General features: G+C 33.5%; 1 protein-coding gene across 1 annotated transcript in view; it reads right to left on the bottom strand.

Moving 5' to 3' along the window:
* Csgalnact (Chondroitin sulfate N-acetylgalactosaminyltransferase) overlaps positions 1 to 20,743 on the bottom strand; it is a 315,839-nt gene that overhangs the window by 64,083 nt on the left and 231,013 nt on the right. The window contains exon 6 of the mRNA XM_089632739.1: positions 3,468 to 4,471. Coding sequence (XP_089488865.1) covers positions 3,468 to 4,471 — 1,004 coding nt within the window. The remainder of the gene's footprint in view (positions 1 to 3,467; positions 4,472 to 20,743) is intronic.

Raw genomic sequence — 20,743 nt, 5'->3', positions numbered from 1 at the left:
TTTTAGTGAAAATACCCAAGAAGGAGCTAGAATTCCTGCAAAATCAGAGAAGTAGCCGCAAAATGCATATCGTCTCAAAAGATATAGTGGCAACCAAGGCTTTGAGCGTAGGCAATTACGACTGATGAGGCAAAATAAATTACTTCAAAAACAGACTGTTGAGAAACCTCTGAGCCCCTCACCAGAGACTTCAGAGACCTCGGATGATAGTGTAAGATTATCAGACAGCAATCAAGATCCAGACTTTTATACACTTTTTCCGGCATACTCTAAGCCATCCACATCGAAATCACAAACAAATCAGATGAGGCATCGATTAAAAAATCTTGCCACTGCCTGTGACAGGACTGGTGTCTCCGACAGATCAGCATCAACCATCGCCAGTGCAGTTCTTCAAGATATTGGTTTTATTTCTAAACAAGATTTCTCAAAAGTAATAGATAGAAGTAAATTACGACGCGAGCGCCGAAAAGTTCGAGAAGAGTTGCAAAGAAGACAGATTTCGAGCTTCGGGAGTTCTGACGGTAAAATAAGTGGGTTATATTTTGATGGTCGGAAAGACAAGACCATTGTGCAGGAAAAACATGATAACAAGTACCACAGGAGAACCATACTACTGAAGAACATATTGTTTTGCTCTCCGAGCCAGATTCTCAGTACATTGGCCACGTCGCGCCTCCTTCTGGAAACGCTAATTCTATTAAGGATTCAATTGTAGAATTTTTAAATTTGCACTTCGGAGATTTATCAACCATTGTAGCCATTGGATGCGATGGAACGGCTGTAGACACGGGCTTCATGAATGGAGCAATCGCATTGATTGAAAGACATTTAAATAGACCATTACACTGGTTTATATGTTTGTTGCATGCCAACGAATTACCACTGCGTCATCTTTTTAATACTTTGGATGGCAGTACTTCAGGTCCCAATATGTTCGCAGGAGTCATTGGCAAGATGTTACAGCACTGTGAAGACCTCCTTGTGTTGAAATTTGATAAAATTACGACAGTCTTACCCAATATCGACGTGAAAATTCTAAGCAATGATCAAAAATATCTGTATGAAATTTGTCAAGCTGTAACACAAGGCAGCGTAAAAACTGATTTGGCTAATAAGCAACCAGGAAAGCTGGCACACTCTCGTTGGCTAACCTGTGCAAATAGAATATTGAGACTATATGTAGCAACAAAGTTTCCAACTCATAGTCTGGTTGAGATTGCTACGTTTGTGATAAAAGTGTATGCGCCAATATGGTTTACCATAAAAATAAAACCTTCATGTAAAGATGGTCCGAAACATGTCCTTAGTATGATAAAAAGATGCTCCTATTTAAAATATGAGCTGATAACAATTGTTTTTCGAATAATCGAGCGGAACTCTTTCTTCGCTCATTCTGAAAATATTTTATTAGCGATGCTACAAGACAAAAGACAGCATATAAAAGAATTAGCAGTAAGAAGAATTCTTAAAGCCCGACAAAATGCAAAGGAGAAAATAGTAAGGACATTCTTGACTCCAAAACTAAACTTCGAAGCCAACGATTATTATGATTTGATAAACTGGAAGACAGAAAAATATTCGAGCCACCATTCACAAACAAATACGGTGACAGTGAATTATGGGACAAAATTATGAGCGAAGATATAAATATCCAGATTGAAAATTTTTCCTGTCACACACAGACTGTGGAGAGAGGTGTGAAGCTGGTCACTGAAGCTAGTTTGGCTGTTTGCGGAAGTACAGCACGCGATGAATGTATTCGAGCAAGAATAAAATCGAGAAAAGAAATGCTGAAATTCGAAACAAAATTACGCTTTTCCTCTGGAATTCAGGGAGCTACCCCATACGCATATGACACGAATGAAGGCTGAAATGATTAAAAAATATACATATTCTTAATGTTCCTTATATTTTAATGCAAATAGTAAAGTTAAATATGATAATAATTTTGTTTTAAATTTTTAAAAAATTTCTAGAATCGATAATTTTTTCAAAATTTCAGGTCCTCTGCGCCACCTGAAGATCATATGTCAAAAAAAAATAAAAAATATTTTTCAACAGCTATTTATCTACAGCAACATTAAATGATATAGGGTTTTTGAAATTCGAAGAAAATTTTTTTTCGACCTCTTTCACTCCGGGCTAGTGTATAGGCCAAACGTTTATTTGGGCCAAATCACAGCCGGTCGTGGAGTTAAAGCTTCCAAGTAAGTATATCAAATTATTAATTGTGTTCATTTGTACGTTACGATAAATATAATACATTTTTACAGTATAATAATCATTGCGTATCTACCCATCTGACATTTCGCCATAACCACTAGTTGTGCAGGTATATTTATTGATTTCGCATAAATATATATTATAATGTGGTGATGGCTTTTAAATATTTCATCTTTTGTTTACCATATGATAAAGCACTGCTGAAAACCTGCTGCATTCCCGGAGAAACCCCTTTGTCAATAGGATCTATGTGAAAAAAATAGCTCCCATCTATTGTCAAATATTTCTGTAGGTATTTGTTGTTATTATTATATAAAATGGATTTTTAAAGATACATATTCTTATAGTGCTTTAAAATAATATGTTGTTTATTGCATCGCTTAGAAGTTTTTATTATTATACATGTCCCATTACATGTGATTATACTTCAGGCCTCCGCACAGAAAAGTCTCACAGTGAACTGGGCTGTAAACCGTTATCTTACTTTTGGTCTTACTTTTCTGCGCGGCGGTCAACAAATAGCGTCTTCAATTCCGTGCCGGGCGGGAGGAGCAAATATTCTAACTTAATTATTAATTTAACTATGAAATCTTAATCAATTTTCTTTTTTTTAATAAAATCAATTCTAATAGACGGTTAACATTGGTAAAAAAATTACTGGAATTCCTTATTAAAGAATTAAATTTTTTTCCATACAAAATGTTTAAGCGACGTAGTTCCCACAGTTTGAATGACGTCACACCCACACCCCGCCTCTTACCGCTCGGATTTCGCTCGTTTTGGCGGGCTTAGTAAAATTTAAACTTTGAGAATTAATTTAATTATGAAAACAGACTTTAAAAAAATACCAGTATTTAAGTTTGAATGCAAACATTGATAAAAAAAATTAAAAAATGGAATCAACTTCCTTATTGCCACACCGGTAAGCATATGAAATCAAATGATGAAAAACAGTTGTTATTTTCTTTAATTTATTACGGGGCATATGATGCGCAATTTAGTGGAATTAGAAGAAACGGCGCGATGAAGATAGATAGAATCAAATATTTACGAGACGATGTCAAAAGTCAGAATAACAGCGGAGTATATTAAAACTTAGATTGGTGACAAGACTGAGTGGTGCTCCATTCTCTCGTGGCCATCTACGGTTATAGTTAAAAATGTTACCAATGGTGTATGGTCTAAAGCACATAGTTTTTCCGCATAAAAAGAAGATCGTAATATGCTGAAAGATATCTTACCTTTTGTCCCGGCTTGGTATTCCACCTGCACCTGTCCAGAAACCTGGCACTAAACACTATGTCCACATCACACATGAACAACAGAGAGTCCACACTGTCCTCCCTGCCAGGCCAAGGCTTCTCGGCCCCGACCCTCAGCCCTTTACCCCTAGAGAAGGTCTCGTTAAGAGCCAACAGTCTCAAGTTATTAGCACTGCCCCCACTGTACCGGGTCATTAACACCCGGGACATGATAGCTCTGGCCTCCGAAAGACCCTCTTCACCAAAATACACAACAGTCAGAAGCACTTTCCTATCGTTTTTAAGTCCAATCTTAACGAATTTGTCCATGAAACTCTGGAACGTACTCGTCCTGCCTGATAATGGCAGGATGATGTGGATTAACTCCTTCTCTCTCGCTACTGCAAGGGTCTCTGTCCCTATATGTTGGATAGGAGCGAAAGGCCGCATGAGAGTTACTTTAGTATATCCATTCACGTTGTGATAACTCGACACTTGAGTCTGTTGACTATGCTCACTGTTGTGGTGACTATTATTTTTAACTACCTTAGTTCTAAAATACAGTTCGTATTGTGTACCCGTCGTGGGCTCTAATCTATAAAGTCCTTCTAAAAAATCATCTAGATTATATTTTACACTTTTATTGTTTTTGTTTGGTTGAGATTGGGTAGCGTTCTTGTTAAGCATGTCCAAAGCTTTGACAAGAGCTTCAAGAATGTCTTTTCTTTTAAAGCCGATGGGCTTCTCTACGACTCTCTTGCCAAGTCCTAGGTCTATCGGATATACTCTGCTAAAGGTGAAGTGGTTGAAGGGGATGAGTTCGTATTCGTTATTGAGGGGAAGTCCGCGCAGGATCTCCGAAGAGGTGACTTGTTTCCTGATGTAGTTGGCACACTCGCCGTTGCCGAGGGAGGTCGCTGATGCTGATATGTTAAGATTGATGTTAAAATTTGAAGATTCGGGAGCCAGTGGCTGTGAGTTGAGGTTGGTATTGGCGAGGTTTCCTGCAAAAAATAGATTAAAACAATTACATTTTTTTTCCATAAAAAGTAAACACTTTGTAATCTGACATAACGTTTTTATTAAAACAGTATGGTTGTTTTAGTATGATTATTTTTATATGTACGGCACGCCCAGATTGCATTTGTACTAAATTCAAGGTCTAACCTATACCTTATATTAAATTTATGTTTTTCTGATGAAGTCAGCTGACTTTTCTATATTATGTTACTCTGTGTATCTATGTGATTCTCTCGTTGAAAATCAGTTGACTCAATTATTTTTTACAAAAATCATGTGAAGGTAGATGTGCAGGGTTGTATAATTTTGTAGTGGTCATTCAATCTAAACGTGATAATCGTGTGCAATAACTGAAAGGCATATAAATAGTAAAGGTCGACTCTGCCTGAATATTGAAAACAGATAAAATATTTAATAAAAAACTAAAGGCTGTATTCGCCGAAAAGAAGTTTCCCCAGAGTCCCATCTGCTTGTAGTCAGTTTAAATAGGAAAATGTACAATCCCGGGCTAGAATTCGCATGACAATATATTTTAAGTAGTCACTCTAGCGTCATTATGAACGAAAAAGGACTCTAATTCTATTCTGAAATGAAGGTCTTCCATCAGGGAGGTACTTGCAGGTACAAATCATCGTGAAACGCTAAGAATATGACAAATTACTCAGAAGTAAAACAAGTTTTAATGATCAAAAACCGTTGAGATTATATCCGTGATTTCTGATCTCAGGCCAATCATTTTTATCGATCAATTGGAAACTAATCTGATTTTTCAAAAACATGGCAATTTTTCACGGGTCTGCGCTAGTAATAATATACAAGTTATGAATCCAAGTGACTAATGAAGTGATATTCCACCCCCAAATTCAAGAACACGACCTGGAAACTTTACCCCGTTTCTGCATCATTGTGGAGACGATTATTGATACCAAACAGTCCTGTTGTATCAACAGTCAACGTCAACAGTGTCGGATGCCAATAAGGTCTTAAACTAACAGCACGAGCACCGTCCGCTTCCAGTACCAAGGATACGTAGTCCAGTGGGAATGAAGGGTTGTGCTAGGAGAGTTAATTTATAACCGTAACAGTACGTAAACCAATCTCCACTGGAAGAGACACCAGTGAAATGGTTAACAGGGATAACTGGACACTAATTCAGTTAGAGTCAAAATTGTGTACCAAAACCTATTGTCGTATTGCACGTATAAAGAAAAAGTACATCACACACCCAACACAAGATTAAGTCAAAATATAGGTATGTCCATTCCAAAAATTACTAATAAATACGGCCATTGAATTTTAACTTAGCTTATGCCTTCTATATTTTATAAAGGTTGTCAATGGACGTTAAAAGTGAATCAACCAGCACAAATGAACTAAAAAAATGGTAATGAATCAAGATTTTCTTTGTTGAAATTGTTTATAAATACATTAGTATTCATTAATTGTATACATGTAAATATGCCTGTGATAGAGTTAAAATATATTATGTGCCTTTGAGTATGTTGATTGCGTTACATCTGTATAGTATTGTATGTCTTGGTATTGTAGTCACTTTAGAAATAATTATTCTGTATTTATTTTCTTAATTTTGGATTCTCGTTGTATAAGTGTGCTTTTGTTTTTAATTAATATTGTGAACATGACCTGCTGAATGAATATTATTAAAAATAAAAATAAAAAATCCTACGGAGAAAATATCAATTGAAAAGTTTAAAAAAATCTTATAATGAAAAGATTTGACTTGCATTCCTCTCTAAATCACATTACCTGCAAGGTCATGCATTTCTAAATTTAATCGAAATGAACTTGGAGGTAATATGTTTTTTTTTATATTTTGTAATAACCTGTTTTTAATTTTGTGTGTAGGTTTCATAATTATTATATTGTTCATAACATTGAGATTTGATTATTCATAATTAAAATAGTCTTGCAGGAAGACAATTTTGCAAGAATGAGATTTTGTTGTTATCCGAAATAAGGTCAATTCTATGTTTTTCTAAAACGAACCAGGTCACTTTCACACAAAAATTCTTTCTTTCAAGGAATCTTCGGAAATATTTATTGATCGCGAAAAACAACATTTAAAAATGTGCGAAAAGCTCCCACGGAACTTTAAAAACTTTTAATGTGGATATTTCTCAAAATTATTAAAAAATAAAAGTAAAATGAATATAGTGTGTTTGGTAGCTCTGGCTGTTTTCTGCAGAGTGCATATCTATCGTAAGGTCAATAAGCAGAGCTCACATTCACTAACAGCCAGACCTAAAAAATCACCAACGTCTCTGAAAACCTACACTTATATCCACTTTAAAGTTTTAATAAACTGGTATCCATGAATTATTTATAACCCTTAAATGCATGACTTTTTTTATTAAAAAAAAAATATTTTTTTGCATTCATTTTATTAATTAAAAATAGGGAAAAATAATAAAAAAAATATTTATTAATAAATTTTGTTTATTTTGAGAAAAACGTTATTATATCATATGTGAAACACTATGCATCCATGTCTTAAAAAATGCTCTTACCTAATGTTACAAAAATAATTATCATTGAATAAAGCGAACTAATTTATGACTTATACTTTAAAAAAAGAAGACAAATAAAAACATGGGAAAGTATTAATTTAAATGAAATGCCGTAAAACAGTTTTTGTCTTATTAAAACATAGAGGGACTTTGTACTTTTTGCAGTGGCAGTACGTCAGACCATTGCAGGTAGGAAGTCGACACCTCTGCCTCTTTTCGTGCCATGTTGACCAATGAGATACCTCATCGCTTCTTATATCTTTTGGTGGGACATTTAATTTTGGGCCTTTTTTCTTCTTTTGTAAAACGGGCTCTAAACTTCCACTTGGCCGACCAGTTCGTTTGTTGGTAAACTTAGAGTCAACGGTGGATAAAGATCGAGCAATTAGGGTTTTAAATTGGGCGAGACGCATAATATTTTTTGTATTGGCATTTTTTTGATCTTGTACTCTTCTATATAGAAACCAAGAATTTACTATAGTCATATCAACTAAGTGGTATAGCACCCTCATCCCTCATATACCATCTATTGCTTCTCATCGCAATTTTATATCTTCCCATGACACTGTCTAGTAAGTCAACTCCTCCCATATGTCTGTTGTACTCTATTATAGCAAATAAGCAGTTACCTGTGACCTTAGTTTTCTTTTTTTTGTCATAACGTTCAAGAGTTTTCATTGGAAGTTCCCCTGCAAAAGAAGATAGTAATGTGACCACCTTGTTATCCTTCCAAACAACATTAGACATTTCAACGCCTTGATACGATCCATTAAATTTAGAGCTTAATCCTCGTGGAGCATTTTTCATTATTTTTTCATCTGGTAGCTTACATTCAGGGATTCTATTCCTCCTAACTGTCCCAAGAGATGCAAATCAGCCGCAGTAATATTTGCAGGTCTTGAAACATCTTTTTGCAGAGCGTAAAGATTTGACTGTTCTAGTATTTTATTGATAATAGCATCTGTAAAAAAATATTTAAAAAAATCAAATGGGGTTTCTAATTCCATCACATCCGAGGGCAATTGCCTGTTTCCTGTAAATTCCATGTCGGAGTCTTCAAGCTGCTGGTTTTTTTTCTCCACAAAATTGACGATTTCACAACTTTTGAAGTAGACGAAACGGGCGTTGTCGTTGTAATATCAGTTTGGCCACTAGATAAAACATTAGGTAGATTATCACCGTCAACATTATTTGGTAGATGATTCTCAAGCGGATATCTTCAGGTTCACTTTGATCATCTGAATCGTAATTTTCTACGGCGCAATAATTTTCATCAGCTATACTGTCATCATCCGTAAAATCCATTCCATCTTCACTGTCAGATGAGCGATTAATTATTTCGTCCAACTCCTTTTCGGATAAACCCCTCTTTGCCATTTTGAAACAACGTTATGCTATAATTAGTAATGACTAAATACAAATGTCAAAATATGGTCTCAGTGCATAGTGTTACATATATGATATAATAACGTTTTGTCATATTTAAACTGTCAAAATACATAATACACATTAAATTTATATTTAAAACACATAAACATACTTTATTATTTGTGAAATAATATAATTACGATCCAACTCGTCGAAAAAACACTATATTTTGATTTAATACTGTACATCAAAATGCACACAATCTGTAACCTCCAACTGTCAAGTTTAAAATCAAAATTTCAAATTATTGTGTATCATCTATTGTAATTTTTCGACAACATTATTATGCAGAAATAATGTAAAAACAATACTGTAATACCAAAACCCACCAACAGATGTCAAAATGAATAAGAAATAAAAAAAGCTAATTATATCAGATGTGTTACACTATGCAGTTAAGGGCATTTTAAAGAAAAAAAACATTCTATGTGTCGTGTAGATTTGATTATTTAATCGTTAGATTAAAGTGCTTTTATCTAAATTTAAGTTTTTTGCGGCTTGCTGCTTTCCACATTCTACATTCATTTATTACACTTAATGAGTACCTTATATTTTTATGTTCTCTTATACTTTTAAGAATAAAAAAATAAATTGAAAATATATACATATTTAATCTTACTTCGTAATGTGACTGCGCGACTCAATAATACACACTTTTTTTGATTATTTAATGTTCCTCTTCTATAGAAGCTGTCGCTTGTGTCTAGAAGAGTGGTGAGCATCAAGATGAAGAATATTTAGTGTTTGTAATTATGAATATTAAAATGATAATTAATTTAAAATATAGCTTCATCATTTGGCATTTTTACATTGAACTTGTTTTTAATTGCTTTTAGTAGGTGTTTATCGTTTTCTATTGTTTTGATATTTTCGGGAAGACTGTTGAAGTATATTTTCTCTAGATATGTGTAATGATGTTGAACAAAAGTGGTGTTACATTTTTGTGTTGGAAATGTATGTTTTTGACGAGTACGACTTTCAGTTAAAAAGCTGTGATTTTGTTTTTCTTTTATGATTTGAGTTATTACGTGTTTTTGGACAAGGTCATTAAATTTTAACACTTTAAATTCTTCAAAAATTAGGTGTGTTGGATAATCTCTTGGTTTTTTCAATATTATATTTATAATTAGACGTTGTACAATTTCAACAGGGAGTAGATTTGTTTTGTATGCAGCTCCCCATCTGATTACAGCGTATTGGAGATTTGATTGTACTAAATCGTGGAAGACTGAAGTTAGAATTTCTAATGAGATAAAATTTCGAATTTGCAAAAATATATAAATTAATTTTCTTATTTTGTTGACAGTTTGGTTGATTTGATCTTTCCAGTTTAGGTTTTGTCTATTATTATTCCTAAGTACTTAATTATATTTCAAATTTTCAATGTGGAACAGTTTATTGTACAGTTTTTTAAAATTGTCATGTATAATTATGTCAAAATTTTGTGGAAAGTCATTTGATTTTATACAATATTAGTTATTCAGAATATATCTGAACAGGTGTTGACGTAGGTGCCTTTGTTGGAATAAATATAATGGATGAGCTTTGAATCTATTATTATTCTGAAGAACACGTGTTCCGACTTCCCCATAACATATTCATGCCTTACTGATAGTTTCTTACGAAATTTGTCAAACTATTCTTTATAAGCCTCCAGTCCCATTTTTAACAGGAAAACGAATAATTTGACCAGATTTCAAATAATTAAATTTTGTCCGTGCACTAACGACTAAATTAATTGTAAGAGCTTTGCAAAATCTCCGATTCAATGGTAACCTGATTCAACAAATGAAACAGTTTTCAATAAATCCATATTTTCATTTCTAACTCATAATATGCCCTAATCGCTCTTTAATAAACATCTTAACCGACTGAATTATAATGCTAAAGGATTCACTGGATAATATAGTTGTGAATGAGGAATACTTGGAGCAGGTGGATGAGTTTGTGTATTTAGGAAGTATGTTCTAGAGAAATGGGAAGGCTGACAGAGATATTGAAAGAAGCGTAAATGCAGGTAACTCCATTAATGAAGGACTGAACAAGGTTAGCGCTAGCAAAATATTGTCCAAAGATGCGAAGTTAGCAGTCCACAACGGAGTTCTGGTACCTACCCTGGTGTATGGAAGTGAGGCATGGAACTGGCAAAGAAAAGATGAAAGTAGATTGAATGCTGTTGAAATGAGATCCCTGAGGCGTATGTGTGGTAAAACCATGTATAATTGTGTGAGAAATGTGGATAATCTCAAGGAGTGTAAGGCAAGAGTAATGTAAGCGTAATGAGTAATATTAAGAAAGTGACGCTTATTGGCTTGGGCATGTAAAGCGAAAGAGCAAAAAAAGGAGTGTTAGGAAAACATATGACGCGAATGCGAATGGTAACAGAAGTCGGTGACGCCCAAGGAAGACACGGCACGATCAAGTGAATCAGATACTCGAGTCGGGCCATGTCAAGAGTGAGAATAATAGAAGAGTATGTATGAGACGATGAAAGAATGTGATTGAGGCAATAAGTGCGTGCCAAGTCCAAGCTGTTTGGCGGTCCATCCTCTCTGCCTACCCCCGCGGGACAGGGGCGTGATGATTAGCTAGTTAGTTAGTTAGTTAACTAGGTAAAATTAATACTTTAAATTGTTTGCGACCGAGTCACTAAACTAGTAAAACATTATCATTTCAACAATATATAATATTTGTTTCTTATTACATGCAGAGTAATAAATAAACGAAAAAAGAAAATTTTCTGCATCATAAAATATGATTCGATCTTCGATTATCTTTTTTTCACATGCAGATTTTCTACAGAGATTTATTGAGGATACTCGAGAGGTATAGAGGAAGGGAATACATTTTATTTATCAACGCTCCAATCTGTATTCCTTTCTTTTCTCAAGACATAATATTCTTTTATAAAAATTCTTTTGAATCTCGATACGACTTATCAAGATTTTCCAAAATTGTAAAGGTATTCCAAGACTATCTTAAAATTTCTTTAGATAAATCTTAAAAAAATTAATTATGGGTATTGCTGTGAGATGTGGATAAGACTTCCTTTGTCAATCAGTAAGGGTACAGTTCCTAACGAAGTAAAAATTAAAAAACAAGTTCGAAAAAATAAGTAAATAAGTTCGGAAAAAAAATTGCCGTTACGGACGCCTGACAGATTTGAAACATCAAAATTAATTTTTATTTTTAACACGAGGCAGTGCATTTACTTGATGTTTCATTTTTACTGACACTATCAATGTCACTGTTACGCATATTTAAAATTAATAAACACTTGCAATGTATTAAGAAATGATCTCCGGAGCTCTGCTCAAAACGACGCATTTCTTTTCAAATTTACTCTGATATACACAAACAAAGCGATGAGCGTGCACTAGAAGAAACCACAATATAGGCGGAGAGGGGAGAGCGCCGAGTCACGACGGCGGGGCAGAAGGAGCCGACGAGTCACAAGACGAATGAGGCTAATAAAATAATAAGAATAAGTTTGTGTTTTTTTGTACGTTGATTTAAATTTACAAACGAAATTACCGTCATATAAAAAAACACCGTTTGCTTGGTACGACTGAATCTGTAATTTATAACCAGTCTACGTGAGTAATATATCTATGGTCTACAATGTATTTTTTTTTCGTGTTAATGCGGGTTTTTAAACCAACCCAATGTACCCCAATAAATTGTTTATCATGAGCGAGCGGTCATGGATGTATTTTTGCACTTTCTTTCAAAACAATAATATTAGTGACAAGATGACAAGTACATTCAATCTACAACAGTCGTTTCGTCAAGCCACATAAGAATCGGTCTTCTCGGCACAGAGTTTTGTGGGCCGGGCAGAAAGAGCCGAACAGCCACGTGAATAGCCGAATGGAGTATCGTACCGTGCAAGAGCGTAGTCTCGTCTTGCTACGCTTCCTATGCAGGAGTCGGTTTTACCCCTCGCCAAGAGATATTTCACATAAAGACAAACCAAATTTTCCTCTTGAGAGTTTATAAACTCGGTTTCTTGGGATGTGACAAACAGGACGAACCATCTCTAAAAGGATCTGAGAACATTTTCGAGTGCGCAAACTTGGCCATCCGGACAAATCGGCAATTACCGAGAACTAACTTATTACTTATTACTGGATTTGCGCCCAAAGTGTTAGAAAGGCCCAAAACGCATCGAGCGCGCCTGATTATGGAGGCAATTGAAATCCACAAAACCCCTACTATGTTACGAGTAATAGAGACTAGGGGGCAAAGCTAATTAGCTCTTGGTATCCGGTATTAGATAGCTACACCGAAACTTAATGCAGAAAACTACATTTAAAGAATTAACGCTTAAAACATGGTATCATTTCTATATACATTGACATGTACTTTACCACAATTCAAATAGATTTTTTTTACCATTTAAGAATTTTTCCTCATAAAACACGTTATTGTCACTTAAAATTAGTCAAGTAAATACAACCATCAGATGGTAACAGTAATAAGACGAAATGAGTCGCAGTACTAGTTAGTTAGACACATGAAAGGATATTGGTCAACGAAACTTTAAATACTTTGCGACAAGACTATACAACATTCTTCTAGACAGCATAAAACAATGTGATTCACAAAAAAATTTCAAAGATAATTTAAAAACTTCAATCAAAAATAAGAATAGTGCCTTCGCCGGTGCATTCACACAAATTCGCAGTTATTGAAGTCACCACATTATTGAGTGAATATACCTTAGTACAAGTATAGGTTTGTTCAAAGGTATTAGGAACTAACACGAAAAATTCTGCCTCAACACAGGCTAGCCTAGTGAGCCGAATTTGAGAAACCCCAACTAACTGCACTTTTATTTTCTTTTTACCTTCATAATATTATGTTTGTATTTTTCTGTTAATTTTATAACCTTAAAAATGAAAGTTACAAATCAATGTACCCCATAATATGTATTTATAGTTGTAATGTGTAAATTTTCCTAAATAAAGATATTGTTATTATTGTTATAAGCCCTATCTCAATAGAGGATTACGAAGAATCCATAAAATAAAATTAAAAATCAATTTACATATCTGCCCTGCTGATGAACACTGTCACGCGGTTCAGAATGTTGACTAAATAAAAAAAATAAGCGCAACAAGGATTAATAACACGAAAATTTAATGACGATAAAAACGAATGTTGCGAGAATTTCTGTCCGAATATTACGATTGATACAAACCGACAAGGCAGCGTCCTGTAATATTATTTTATTTAGTTTAATTAAAATGAAATTAAAAATTAATGAGATAAAAATAATTAAATTAAATTATTAAGATAAAAAGAATTTGGCATTCTAAGACTATAAAAATATTACCATTTGTTATTTCGGCTACTGGCATTATACCTAGCTCTCTCATTAAAAATTAAGGCGTATTAGATCTATCAAAAAAATTATATATAAAAATGCAAAAATCAGTCATATTAAATACATGCAGGATAACGAAAGATTTTTTAAATATTTACGTTGATGGATCAGTAGGATTTATATGCCCTGTTAGTGACAATAGATTTCATATTCTGTGGGGGTATTTTGAAGTCTGTTTGTAAACATATTAAAATGTAACCAATTTAAATGTTGTAAGACTTGTAAGCATCTCGTCACTAATATTATTGTATTGAAATAAAGTGCAAAAACACATCCATGACCGCATATGATAAACAATTTACTGGTGTAAATTGGGTTGGTTTAAAAACCTGCATTACTACCAAAGAAAATACATTGTAGACCATAGATATACTACTCACGTAGACTGGTTATAAATAACAGTTTCAGTCGTACCAGGCAAATAGTGTGTTTTTATATGACGGTAATTTTGTTTGTAAATTTAAATTAACGTACAAAAAAAATTATTATTATTTTATTATCATTATTTTTTTAAATAAAGACAAATATTCCTGGGTTAGATAACCTGTCAATATTTGAAAATCTCCTACTACCACCACAGTAAGCAGAAAATGTTGCTTGTGTTGTGATGAAGAATTTAACTGGAATTGAACACATTACGACTGAGTGGGACCCGAACGCGATGACAACTTATGTACCGACAGTTCGGTGGTATATTCAGAACCAGCGTTTATTTTCGTATATGAAAATATATATCGTTTTAAGCCATTTTTCACTAGAGTTCCTATTTATTAAAAATAATAATATTTAATTTGATTGTGATAAAAAAACAAAGAATCAATGAGAAAGCATTATTCGTCTAAACAACCGCAGACTTCTTGCGACTTAATATTAAAGACAATGCTTAGTGGCCTGAAGGAATCTGAAATGCTTAAACGATTTGCGCTCATTATAATAGTAACGGTTTAATTTGTTCTGAAAGAATGTCAATTGACTGTGAAAATAATAATCGTATTCAGAGTCCTCCAGCGCGCACTTCACCGACTTTCCTCTTCGGGAATAATGCATTTCCTTTTCCAATTTAAGCAGGTCTCCGGGTAGTTTTACTCTGATATTTAGCTGAGAGACGCCGTTGCAACGGCGCGGAAGTTCAACCGCAATTTTCGCCGTTGTAGTCTTTGAAATGACTTTATTATTATGATATATTTTATAACGCGGAGAAAAACGAGTATTGGTGATCAATTAAAATCCTTTTAAAAACGGGATTGCAGGCCGTTTCCTAATAAACTTTAACTACATTTATAATATATAGAACCACTTACTAAAGAACCTGCGTTTTTCCTGATACTATACAATGACTAAATGCGACAATATTAGAATTTTTATGAACACGTGTACCGAAATCACGATAACACATTCATGTTTTATTGAAAGTTTATTAGGAATCCTATCAATTCATTCGGTAAAGGAGTGCAATCCGTATTTTTTTTTATATATTCAATAATATTATTATTGAATGTATAAAAAAATTAAAATTAAAATGTAGTTCTACAAAATAAACTTGATAACAGTAAATAAATATATAGAGTGCAATCCGTTTCCAATGGGATTACGAAATATTTGAAGAGGTATGTAATAAATTACGCATACTTTAAATCAGTAAGTTTTAACCCTGCATTAGTTCAAACTAAAATTACCGCTGGGCGGTACGTTCAAAGTTGGCAACAATAACATTCTACTGACTTAATAAGTATTATAAAGTACCAGTGTTGGCTTATCGGACACAATCATTGGGTGACCATACTGACAATGACAAGACGATTGTCTCGATAACATCGATGAATATTTTTAATTCCTTGTTTTGGTGTGAATTTCAATATACTTATAGATAGGTATATTATCATTTTATTTTTAAAAAATGCCGAAAACCATGAATCGTTAAAGCTTTGTAATACGCAAAAAAGCTGCAAAACAAGGAATTTATTTTGTAGCTAAGATATTTTTTATAAATGTGGTTCTGAAACTATCATAACTTCTTGTAAGTAACCTTTATAAAATAATTTTTTTTTGGAAATGTTGAAATTTATAAATTCTTTAAGAATATTTATTTCAATAATATATGACACTATTGTAGACGTTCCGTTTGATCTTTTTTTCCAGTTTGGATACGGTTAAGATACGTACGACCTTAGAATTGTTTTAAATGTATTTTATGCTGCATAATATTTATTACAATACTAACTTTCTACTTCCATATTTTTTCTGTCATAAGGTACCCCTTATTCGTTTCGTTTCGTAAAAAATAAGTTACACCGTGGTAAAAAAAATATAATTTTAAAATGCGTTTGCCTCTAGCAATTCCTCTGTTTATTCAAGGAATATCAGCACGAGTGTGTGCACACTGCCCAGGCAGATAAGGCAAAAAGTATAATACACTCAGTATGAAATTGGGTCTTTGTTATAAAAACCTCAAAGGAAAAATGGTAATACGTCGTTTTTCATCCTACAATAAAAAGCGTCCTCAAGTTGGCAATAGTTATTTGAGCGCCGTTTCATTATTGCAAGCACCCTAATAATGGGAAATAGGGGCGGACTGGAAAGTAAACCCATCCCTTAACTAGCCTAACCTATAAAATGAGGTTTCTTGTAGGTTCTGTTGATTGAAACCTTTCGTTTTTATTACTTCCGGATATTCGAGCAAAGTGGACGCGAATTTTCTGAAATGAAAAGGGAACAATATCCGTTACCAGAAAGGTTTCTTTGATCCCGGATTATTTTCGCGTCTAATATCAAGAGACAAAACTTTAAATTGTGCTACTCTAGATCCCTCTGACTGGAATTAAGAAGTTGTTTGGTTGTGTGATTGTGTTTAGGACAATCCAAAAATAGTAAATATAGTTTTATCCTCTTCGGTTATAATTCCGTTTCTTATTCGATTCAACAATTATAATAAAGCTAACTCATTCTGAAGATTCGTATTTCAAATGCTCGTAATGCATCTTTGGAATTAATTACCCAAATATAATCATCGTACTGTTTGTTCAAAGTTTCTTAATATACGACTGAAATTTTCTATTAAATTGCAATGTTTTTTTCGACTTCATGGGTTGTGTATCAGTATATTCAAAGCGCTTTCATGTCATTTGTTAAAATAAGAAACTAAAATGTTAAAGGAACTAAATTAGCTAAGAGTGAAGCAGATGCTGGCCTTGAACATGATGTTACTTATACACAGAATGATAAGCAACCTATTACCAAAATAATTTTTAAAGAAAATTATATACAACAAGGAAGTTCACAAACATAATACGTAAGATAGATAGATAAGAGAATGAAATTAGGCTAACAAAAAAGGACGAAGCCAATACACAAAATAGTATATTATGTAAAGAAATTTAATATTACAATGCGCTGCCAGAAACAACAAAGTCTTCACCAATAATTGATAAATTCAATCTGGATTGTGGGCAAAATATGTGATAAAAATGTAATAATTTATGTATGTTAGTTATCATAAATTATAAATTAGTTAACTTGGATGTACAAAAGGCTGAAATAAACTTAATATATTAATAAAATAAAAATAATAACTGGGAATAGCCCAATTTACATCAAAAGAATTATAATATATTTGTGAAATTTACAATAATTATAGAACTAGCAATTGTATTATACTTACTAATTCTTGGAAGTCGTAAAAACTTTTATTAACTCCTACATGATTGTTGTAATTACCAGTAAAAATTACACCACTAAAGCAAGCGATTTTTAATTGTGGACTTATATGTACCGCACATGCATTATTTCTTCCTAGTTTGAGAGAAAACCTTACTCAGCTGAACTTCAATTGGCGTAATTTTCTAGGAGACAAAATTAACTCCGCCGCAGAAACCACGAGTAGCTACCCCTTATTGGAGGTTAACTTAATCACATCCCGTGTGTCCATTCAGCAGCAACCGATAGCCCCACTACTCTAATAAGGCTCGATAGGGATTATTGACCAGTGACAATGGTGAGATGGTGTCGAATGAATGACATTTTGACTTCAAATTATTTAACAATGAAATTCTCATAATGCGTTGAGAAGAAAATAAGAGAATTACCATTTTGTTTTCATTTTTCGTCTTAAAGACGGTGGTCATCAACTTGCTAAGTGTATTTATTTAAGTACGACGAGAAATTCGTATTTTAAAAATGTTGTCAAACTCGCGAAGTTTCTGACTTGTTAAAAGATTGGTGAAATATAATATATAATATGTAAGTATATGATAATAATATTTATTTCTGCGGTTTGATGCTCAATCCAACTGTCGAATTAGTTAATCGCTCAGGAATGAATGTTGTCTATCGATTTCTTGACGTGAAAAACAATGCAACAATATTTAAACTTCTGCATTAAGTAGATCACAATTTTCATTAATGTACACAGATCAAACATAATTATTCAAACGATGGACGTTTTAAAGTACATTCTATTACCTAAATAAAATGACCAAAATTGACATGGAAACTTCTAATATCAACCCCCAGATTCAGTTATTCGTACTTATGCTCAGAAAAAAATGCTGGATGAAGGTCTCCAAGGCTTTTTCACCTTCACTGCAAAAGGATTTAGGTTCATCGATAATAAGTTAATGTAAACGTCGACGTTAAACAGAAATGAATCAGATTAGGGCCAGACATATTCGTGTAAATCTTAAAATATCATGCGTAATCATAGAAAAATGTGCTGTATTTAATCACCTTTAAACTTTTATTAAGCCCGTAGAACAGGTGAGATGTGCTTAAGCTAATTAAAAGCATAAATAAATCCTGAGTATTCAAAATAACGGTACTTGAGCCAAGATACGGAAAGCATACGTAATTTGTACAATTATAACTGTATTTGTACACCTGCTGCCTACCTGTCAATCTCCTTGGATTAAAACCTTAGAAGAGACAGTTCCTATCCCAACTTGAGAAGAGTTTAGAGTTGAACCTTTGTTTTAAGGCCCCCTTTAATACTCAACCCTGCGAAGTTTCAAGCACGCTTTCATTCGAATTAAAATTAATTTGAATATTTTAAACAATCTTAATTGATATTTAATACGAGACAGAATTGAAAGATTGCTTTGACAATGACCATAAAATGGTTGAAACACTTTTCTTAGACCCTAGAATTGAAAAGATGGAAACAATTTTCATACCATTTTGTTACAATTAATTTGGTTAATTATATTTAAAAAAAACAATCCGTGAACAACAAAGTTTTTTTAAATATAATACAATTTAAATTTAACAAAAAAAATATTGTCTTTCCTTCCCAGGAACTGGAGTCAATCGCGCTAACAATTCACCGATTGGGTAGAAGTGAATTGTGTCATCGCGATTTCAGAGAAATGCAAAGAGCACGTGATTGCCACCAAAAGTGTATAGAATGCATCGTCATTGGCAGCGAGTCTATCATAGCCTGTCATAGTTTAAACTCGATCGGTTAACTGCAATTGAGTTAATTTTCGTTTCCAAGATTTGCATTCATTCACGAAAATAGAAGTGAAATTTAAATAGACATATTTAAAAGAAGTTAATATTATTGACCAAATAAGATGTATATTTACAAGAGGGGCGTTTTTCGAAATCAGAAATTGGCAATAATTATTTTCCTCTTAATTTGAAGTGTACAAAACTTCATCAAGAAGTATCAAAATTCTGCTGTGAGGGGTGAAAAAAGGGGGTGGTTTTTTGAAATATCATGTAAACAGTGACCTTCCTCTTGTTTTGAATTTAGTGTGCAAAATGTCACAAATTAATGTCGGAATAAAACTGTAGATTAGTATAAAACTCATAGCCACGCCGCCGGCAACAGACAAACTTCTTTACACACATAGATAGTTAGAAGGCTTAAATACTGAGAATTTAACAATGTTACTTCTTACTTAATGCCAAAATGCATATTTTTAAGAACAAAGTTGGCTACAAACTTACTTCTCCAAAAAAAGTCACAATTTTTTTTTCATTCCAACTTACCTTCATTATTTTTTTATACTTGGTTAATTATTTACGTTCAGGTTTAAAAAAATCTCTTTTATATCCAAAAAGTGAAAATAACATATAATCGGTGAAACCGGTCGGTGGCTGAGTTGACATTTCGTTTGTGTCTCACCCAGGCGTAGTGTATTCAATTTCTCGGCTGGCTAAGTCCTTCATCTCAACTAATTAGGAGGTAAAGGGAAACTGAAGAGGTTTGTAGATAAGGATAGGATACGATATCGATATATGTCATTATATTTTGATGCTTTGATTTGTGATACGCTTTACTCCAGTTCAACATTTTTAAAAGTTAAAAATGTCGTTATTATGAAGTTGTTTGTTATACAAGACACAGCAGAAACGCTTTCGGCGAGTTTTGGATTTCATGATCATTATCCTAACGATGATGTTTGTAAATAAGTACTGAATTCTCCTCAATATTTCCATGAAACGAAGAACTAAACACGAGTGTCCATCAATTACTAGCATTAATACCTGGCGGCATTTGAGCCAGAGAAATGAAACTTTATGTAGTTATGGTTGAACCGAATGGGTTGGCAAAAGCTTATTGTGAGATTGATCTCGTGTAGGCTTTGTAAAGTTTTCCTGTTATGTTGTTATTTTGCTGGTAAATTTTCTGCCTCATACTCTTCGATCTAATTTTTCGAATATCTTGGAATAATTTGGGACATTTATTAAAACAAAAGCTGGGGAACGGGTCTCCAAAGGTAGTTTGTCGACAGGATGTGCCTGCAATAGACAGAGGCCGCAAAGACAAAGCAACAAGGTCACAATTTGGGAGGCCGGTATGGGTACCGCTGCCCGGTACCATTAATTTGATAAACAACATCTCTGCCGTAAGTCACCCCAAGTTATTCACTATGTTTGGTGAATTAGCAGGGGTTCCCGGGTTCATTGGGTGA

The sequence above is a fragment of the Hesperophylax consimilis genome, chromosome 6 (genome assembly GCF_061612785.1).
Source record: "Hesperophylax consimilis isolate HC1 chromosome 6, BYU_Hcon_1.0, whole genome shotgun sequence".
NCBI lineage: Eukaryota > Metazoa > Arthropoda > Insecta > Trichoptera > Limnephilidae > Hesperophylax > Hesperophylax consimilis.
Note: the sequence above shows the minus strand (reverse complement) of the source record. Positions and strands in the feature narration are given on the sequence as shown.